This window comes from Laccaria bicolor, genomic scaffold, assembly GCF_000143565.1.
Source record: "Laccaria bicolor S238N-H82 LACBIscaffold_104 genomic scaffold, whole genome shotgun sequence".
Classification (NCBI taxonomy): Eukaryota; Fungi; Basidiomycota; class Agaricomycetes; order Agaricales; family Hydnangiaceae; genus Laccaria; species Laccaria bicolor.
The window spans coordinates 6304-14297 of NW_001889975.1; the positions used below are offsets into that span (position 1 = coordinate 6304).

The 7994-nt window shown below is 47.7% G+C and overlaps 3 protein-coding genes across 3 annotated transcripts; 2 read left to right on the plus strand and 1 right to left on the minus strand.

Annotated features, from left to right (window-relative positions):
- Window positions 1-812: 812 nt before the first annotated feature.
- Window positions 813-1933, plus strand: LACBIDRAFT_296133 (uncharacterized protein; the record flags this gene model as incomplete). Its single annotated transcript, XM_001890498.1, has 4 exons — window positions 813-851; window positions 926-1456; window positions 1507-1798; window positions 1848-1933. 4 exons carry the CDS (start codon window positions 813-815, stop codon window positions 1931-1933), a joined length of 948 nt encoding a protein of 315 aa, XP_001890533.1.
- Window positions 1934-3314: 1381 nt separating this feature from the next.
- LACBIDRAFT_296134 (uncharacterized protein) lies at window positions 3315-3619 on the minus strand (the record flags this gene model as incomplete). Its single annotated transcript, XM_001890503.1, has 2 exons — window positions 3315-3488; window positions 3551-3619. 2 exons carry the CDS (start codon window positions 3617-3619, stop codon window positions 3315-3317), a joined length of 243 nt encoding a protein of 80 aa, XP_001890538.1.
- A 1305-nt stretch (window positions 3620-4924) lies between these two features.
- On the plus strand, window positions 4925-7617 carry LACBIDRAFT_335630 (uncharacterized protein; the record flags this gene model as incomplete). The annotated part of the gene is made up of 12 exons (XM_001890499.1): window positions 4925-4966; window positions 5074-5493; window positions 5516-5827; window positions 5952-6128; window positions 6205-6257; window positions 6308-6369; window positions 6449-6516; window positions 6760-6819; window positions 6946-7021; window positions 7092-7128; window positions 7284-7334; window positions 7389-7617. 12 exons carry the CDS (start codon window positions 4925-4927, stop codon window positions 7615-7617), a joined length of 1587 nt encoding a protein of 528 aa, XP_001890534.1.
- Between the last annotated feature and the right edge of the window lie 377 nt (window positions 7618-7994).

Consider the following 7994-nt stretch of genomic DNA (forward strand, 5'->3'; position numbering starts at 1 on the left):
AGNGTGCGTTTTGCACAACCGTAGAGAGAACGAATCGCTAATTTCATCTAGTGGTCCAACGCTGTTCATAAATAAAGGAATTGCGAAGCCGGCGTTCGATGTCGAAGGTGAAGGTATGGCACGATTCAGCGCATGCAAGTCAAAGTTGAGGGAGCGCGGAAAGTAGAGAGAGTAGTGAGAGATGTGCGACGAGAGTTACATAACGTTTGTCCGGCATTTTATTTGACGGACATGAATGGCTGATGTGGGTCTGTTCAGGTTGCTGCCCCTGCTTGAAAAAAAATGTCCCACTATTGTCTCCTTGCCACCCGACCCAGTGCATCGTGATTCTCGCCCGTACTCTACTCATGAATGGGCTTCTGCTCACAACAGCCCCAACCCTCCAGAGTTCTCCCGGCGGCGTCGCAGACCTCGGCATGCAACTCCGCGCTCCTCGCTTTCCCTCTATCGCAATGGGGGCCCGCCAAAAGTGAATGACAGGAATGTTTCAACATTGTTCGTTATCCCCCAATCCCCCCCCTGTACGCTGTTTTTGCTGACATGCACCGCGTAGATCAAGTCGGTGCCCAGCCGATTGACCGACCTTGTAGCATGACGACTCTGCACATGCGACATGATGAGCCGATAGTAACGAAGAAGCAGGCTGGAGAGCTGAAGACGCTGATGCAGCAGCTGATCCCGGATTGCAGCCAAAAGGTGGAAAATGGCGTCGTGGCGTCGGAGCTTTCACCGATCTTCCAAGATCAGTGCTGAAATAGTACATCTCTCAGCAACCGGTGTCTTGTTTTCATTCACTTTATCAAAAGATTACGATGACCGCAATGTTCTCAAGGGACAAGCCCATCAAGAAGGCAGTTACCCAATTTGTCAAACCGAGGGACAGTAATTCGCGAGACTGCCTCCCATTTGGCTTTGCCATCCATAGTCCGTGACCATTCTTCTCAAGAAGCATACTGCTCTTGCATCGCGTCGTCAATCGTCTCGGACTTCCCTGGGTTCTGCAAGCCAACCACTCGTCCGCAAAAGATTTGTTCCGTACTTAGACGGATTATTGCCCACTGCCAAAGCACTGGGCACTCTTGTCGAGCGTCTTGGGGAAATACATTTCCCTGATTTGGTTCCTGGTTTGTTGCGGACTCTCAAGACCGGCATGGAGCGCCTAGAGGGCCTCCTCCCAGATATTATCGCAAATGCTCGCTCACCTCGGCCAACTGTTCGCGAAGGATTCATGTCACTTCTCGTCTTCTTGCCTGGTACGTTTGGCACTCGATTCCAACCACATCAACCGAAAATCATTTCGCCTATCCTTGGTGGTTTGTCAGACACGGAAGAGTATGTTAGAGAAGCGGCCATGCGTGCTGGGAGGATGGTTGTCACCAACTATTCATCCAAGGCTATTGACCTTTTGCTGCCTGAGTTGGAGCATGGTATGTTCGACTATGGTTGGAGAATTCGGGTAAGTTCAATGCGCCCCTAAAAAGTGCATTGCTAAATGTCTGTTTCAAGCAATCATCCATTACACTCGTTGGAGAACTTCTCTTCAAGGTATCTGGAATCTCAGGAAAGGCCTCCGAGGTTGAAGAAGAGGAAGTTGCGGCAGGTGCGACAGCCGAGTCGTCTCGTCAAGAAGAACTTGGGGCGAAGGCTATTGATCAGACGATACCCACTTTGTTGGAAGCGCTTCGTCAGCCTGGAAAGGGTTCTGGGACTGCTCTTGAGGCGTTGCGAGAGGTCATGGTACACATGAACTGTGACGAAGCCATAGAGTCGCTAGCCTTGGCATGGTTACTTCGATCTGGTATGTTTTGCCAGCCTCCTTTCTAGCCGTATTGCTCAAAGTTCTTTAGCGCCTCCTGAAATTGGTGAACTCATCGGAACGCGAACATTCGAAGCCCTTTCCATCCAATTCTATTGGGTCCATTTCCATATATGATGCACTCTAATTTATCCGTCTTAAGATTGGGGTTAAGCCTACCTTTGCATTGTGTTTTTATCGTATCGGAGTCGACGTACTTCTCTTGCAGATACGCAAATACTAGGAGGAATGGCTCCGCCGCGGAGCGCGTGTACAGTTCGTGTTAACATTGCCTCATGCAACGACGACCAGAGCGAAGACCAAGGTGACCAAACATTTTCTCCGAAATCGTCTTTATGGTTTACTGACCAACTAAAAGACAAAATCCAGGCGGAGGATCCCAGCAGAGGCCCTAACCACTGACGATTGACTGGTGACTGCTAACCAGGTGGACATCCAGCTCTTGACCACGGCCGGCGATGGAACGGCGGAAGGCGCATTGTGATACGGAGGGACGAGTGAGTTGGGGTAGGGCTTCGAAAATTCGATGATTTACATCGTTTTCGTCGCTTCGCACCGATTAGGCGTGCTGGACCAGGTGCGCCCCAACTCTCCAGAGTTCTCCCAGCGGCGTCGGAGACCTCAGCATCCAACTCCACGCTCCTCCCTTTGCCTTTATCGCAATGGGAACCCGTCAAAAGTAATTGGCAGGCCATCGTTTGTTATCCCCCACTCTCCCCCCTGTACACTCTCTTTGCTGACATGCACCACGTAGGTCAAATCGGTACACAGCCAATTGCCCGACCTTCCTTGTAGCACCACGACTCGACACATGCAGCATGATGTCCCGAAGACGCTGCTGAAAGAGTCCATCTCTCAGCACCCGGTCTCTCGTTTTCATTCACTTTATCAAAAAATTGACGACCGCAATGTTCTTAAGGGACAAGCCCATCAAGAAGACAGTTACCTACTTCGTCATAATGTAAAGGACAGTAATCCGCGAGACTGCCTCCCCGATTTGGTCATCCCGTTGAGCGCTGCAGAAGGAGTTCGCGATGGGTGCCAACGAACCGCTTGCACGTAATTATGTAAGGAATCAACACACCATCAACTCTGTCATACTCTGCTCATGCTACTTCAGATCTATATTGTCATATTCAAGGCCTTCACGCTGACATGCTTTTTGTGCAGCGATCTGTGGGGCGGTGTGTACTGATTAGCTGCTTCCCTCGACTTGTGCTCACTACATCAGTGATTCTATCATAGTGATATCTGTCCGCCTATCGTTTCGTTGCTGACAATGCCCGTCTTTCGCAGCCTTGGTAGCGTCACTTCGATCTGGTACGCTTTGTCAACCTCGTTTCTAGCCGCAAGTTCTTTAAATTTAGACCCTCCTGAAAATGGTAACTTCTGAGGGGATGAAAAGATCCACGCTACGACGGACTCGCGACCTTCCTTACCATGGTGGAAGATGCGAAACAAGTCGTCATTTATAACACATAACAATCCTACTAACAATCTACTTGAAAGCAATGGAACACAAGGTAGAACCGTCTATCTTGATTTCCATAACCCTGCTGGGCTGTTCATCCTCATTGCATGCGAGACACTCTATGACCCCTTGTAAAGAGTCTGATAATTCTTGTACCCACTCAGTAAGAGAAGCCATCGTCTCCGCCAAATTATCGCTCTCCTGTTGAGGGAAACAGACCATGAGACAAAATAAAGAGAAAGAAAAGGAGTGAAAGAACCTACGGAACTATCACCTTCTATATCAAATTCGGACATGGGACTCGGGCTGGTGTTCCTGGAGCTGAGCACCATGGGGAGATCCTAGATAGTTGCTGAACAAAGTTGCACGAGAAGGGCTGCAGGAAAAGTACTCACTTCCGTGCGATACTGATGCTGGTGCAATCCAACAAACACGGAAGTCGGGGGACTGTAGTCCACGGTAATAGTCGAGGATTGATGTCGTTAAATTCGTTAGGGTATAGTGTCTGTATCACTATCGCACTATTATCTACCATAGTTAGCATTGATAACAACATTTATTATCATAGTCAGCGTTGACCGATGTCATAAATTAGCATTCTTAATAATTATCCAATAGCTTACTATTATAATTAGTATTATCTATCACAGTTAGTAGTGATAACAACAATCATTATGCTACAGTGCGTAGCTTACTATCATGATGTCATCTACAGCTAACAACAACAACTATTATATTACATATTAATGTCCATTATTAATAATTATTCACTGACAGCTAATGAACCGGTCTATTGATAGGTTGGCTGGAAGTTACCCTGCCACCCCCTTTCTCTAACTTTTAATAATAGAGCTACCAGATTTAACTATAACAGCTGCATTCTTTCTTGAAAAATTTAAAATTTACCTCATCTAATAATTTTTTTTTTCTTTTTCAATGTGTTTCCTGGGCAAATGCCAAGTTTTTTGATTTTTTTTGATCATTCACTATACTTTTGCATGGCTACACCAGGCTTATTATAAATGGTACTGCCAACAAAACACTGGATTCATTTTGAAGCAAATGGAAGCATTACATTTTAAATGTGACCAAAATATCTCTTTCATGTGCTGCTGGGGCAAATTTGAAGAATGTTTTGTATATAATCAGAATGTTACCATCACTTCAATGTTGCTCTCATGATAAATTTCTCCAGCATGTGCATGACAACCACATCTTGCCTGCATGATGGGTACATTTTTTCTGTGGCTTTTCAATTTGCCCCCTGATTACATCGGATGCATTTCATTTGATATGTCATATACATGTGCCCAGCAGTCCCATGTTAATTGCATTTGTGTGTGCATATTTACTTTAGCATGGTGATACATCAAGCATGTGACCAGAATCCGCCTATTGGGCACATTGTGGTCACATATTAAATAAACAAATCAGCCACATATGATAGCCCATTTTAATGGGCATATTTTTTCTGTGGCTAGGAATTCCATGATATTTGCATTTTGGAGCTTACTTGAATTAAATTTCAAATGTGCATGGTAGGCATATGGGAAGAATATGGGAGAGCATTAATGCCTCCAATCGACATTTGCTTACTCATGTGCCCATTGGCCAAATAGCCGGTTCTCCCCTGTGACATGGCCTTGTTGCAACTACAAACATGCAACTTTGACACAAAAGTATGTCTCCCAAATTTTGAGCTTCTTTCTTACAACATAAAATGGCCATCCTCAGATGCGCGTGATGATCAAGTCCCACAGGCCACCACTCTAGAAACACACTCAAGTGCTCGTACGCGACCAGTCAGTGTAAACCAGGACTAATTGAAGCACTATCCGACACCCCTCACATACATCCAACATATGCACATGGCTTCGACCCTCCTTCGCGCTCCCTCGCCCCTTCAGATCTTCAGATCCTAAGTAATCCCGCCTTCCGAGTTTACATGGCCCACCTCGCCAGCATCCATCCCTGCATGCAGAGCCTTCGCAAAGAACCTCCTCCGCCCCTCCAAAGTAATCCTCCAAAATTTCCCTTCCACCTCAATCCCCCATTCCACTTCGAAAGCCTCATCTTCCGCCTCAACTGCCTCCCCCCCACTTTACATCTTCATCCCTATCCTCATACAAACTTCCCTCTACGCTTCGGACAACACAAGCTCTGCCTCGTCACTTCCACGTCCTTCCTCCATTGTCAGAATCAACGTGTTCGATGCTGGGTGGGCGCAGGCTGCAGCTGAGGGTGATCAGTTTCCAATGGAGAAATGCCAGGGTTTCTGTGGGACTGAATGCGTGAAAGGAGGGTGGGATTCAAAAAGGGACTTCGAACACAACTTCTGCTCCACGCAATACGCACATAACGAATCACCGGCTGGTTGTGCTTCTCAAGCCCAATCTCAGACGGCGGACGCGAACGATTATGTGGAGCATTTTCGTCAGTTAAACCGTTGCCCCTGTATCGTGCCTGGTATGGGCGTCGTTCCCTCTTGGGATTCTTCGACGTCGACTTCATCTTCGAGGGTGCCATTCACTGCTGCTACCGTTTGTCGAGTTCGTCTTCGACCCCCCACTCTGTCGAGTTCAACTTTGGATTCTAAAAAATGGAAAGCAGCATGGCAGACTACGCCCACAAAGCAACCACCACCGGCTCCATCTACCTCTCTAGTTCTCCACCATCTCTGAACACGATCTGTACTGCCACTACGTCCCGGGTCGTCGGCAAGCGACGATTGTACTTTCAGTGTGCTTGAAGTCCTTTGTCCCAGTCGTGCTTGAGTGGATGGTGAACCTGCGTGATGCTTTCATTCTCAACATCAGCTCAGCAGAGCTTCGGTTCTGGCTTGTATGAGATGTCAGTGCACTTGCGGAAAATCAAGGTATTTGTACCAACGATTTCGGTGGAAACGTTGACTTTTCAGACTGATATCCGCATTTCAATAGGTTTGAGTACGGCATTCAGGCGTCGTCGGTCGTAGGTGGTTGAAAGTGACTGTTCTTTCGCTTCAGTCGACCGGCGTAAAGAACAATACATGAGCTCAAGTTTGCCACCATCCATGAAGTCGGAGATCAATCTGTTTTCCAACGTATGTGCTTTACTCACATCTGTGTTTTTTCTGTCTCATCAAAAGGTTGTCATTTAGATAATATTTTGTACCGAACTAGGCATGCGTCAAAGAAGCATTGATATGGCTACAGCCGCGTGGTGTGGAATGCTCGGGGTCAGGACTCTAGTAAGTCCTCATCAATCATTGGTAGAAGTTCACGGCGCTAAACTGCTAACTGTAACTCTAAGCCGTCATGCTGCCCCATCGTCGAGTCTGGCGTCTGACCAAGTCAGTTGTACATGAAATTTTACACCAATAAGCGGATGCTGGAAGTGCGCTGCCTCCCTCTAAACACCTGCCTTTGCTGCAGTAGCGGTAAACGACTTTCCAGATTTGCCACTGTCTAAAGCACCTCATGAAGACACTTAGGTAGCTCGTTCCTTCCTCAGCCCCCGAGTGTGCGGAGATTTCGACCTTGCGCCCTCCACAGTGAGTTGTCTCTTGCGCTTCGCGCCTTTTCTGAAGCTGACTGTTTTTACCATTAAGGACATCGTGACGGTCACCACCATCTGACTTCTTGACCACTGAACGCAACATACCCTTCCCTCACAAAAGTTTGCCCTCGGTTTGAATGGCAGCCACTGTCATATTTTCTACTTTTACGAGCAGGACATCGACATTTCAAGTCGAGGTAGGTCTTTTATATCCATTCTCACTTGTCTGTATGCTTACCAACAACACACTTAAGATTACGACGACAGTCACGACACCCAATGGCCTGACAGTTCAACGTGCTCAGTAAGCCCTCATCGACGGGAGCTCTTCCTATCTGGTTTACCAATCAGTTACCTTTCAGGCTGCCAGGCAAGCGCTCCTCACTGTTCGGGATCGGCCCAATTTTATCCGAGGGTTTCTCACCGCCTGCTTCATATCCAGCGCCCAGAAATACGTAGACGTATGGTGCTGCTTAGCGCGGAACGGAAGAAGCTGGTCTGTGCGGTTAGGTGGGTCGAGTGTGATGTACGAACCATGTATACTTACCTTGGGTTTTTTATTAGGGCAACGGGAAACGACACAATGGACGTCGATTATGATGCAATCACCCCACCAGCCACAAACCCTTGTCCGAGACTAGTCGGAAGGACATCTGGACACCTACATGACCTCTACACTAGCCATGACGTCGGCAAACTGGAACTACAAATCACTCTTTATTATCTTCCGCGGACGCTCCCCGAGGCGATCCCCACCTCAACCCCCCTTTTGAAGACGGTCGTAACGAACTGATGACACTACCAACCTTTTATTCTGTGCTGTGAATCTAAGGCAGAGACGTCTACGGCCCGGGGTCCAATGTCGCAAATGGTGCGTATTCCTTGCTTTTCATTACAACGGACTCAATAGCAACCAGCTACTGCTCAAGCGCTCACAGGTGATACCGTCACAACCTCTGACAGTCACGCCGAGCGCCTTATCACACACCATCACTCTTGAAACGAGGCTAAAATTTCTATATCAATCAGTCTTCCCTCATTCCTGCCATTCAAAGCATGTTCCAAGCGCTAAGCATCTCCCCTTCACCAAAACCACCATGTCTACCGCGAGGGGTAGCTCAACGGGAAGCCCCAGCATGAGATACAGGAACCTCTCAGATTTGCCCCGGA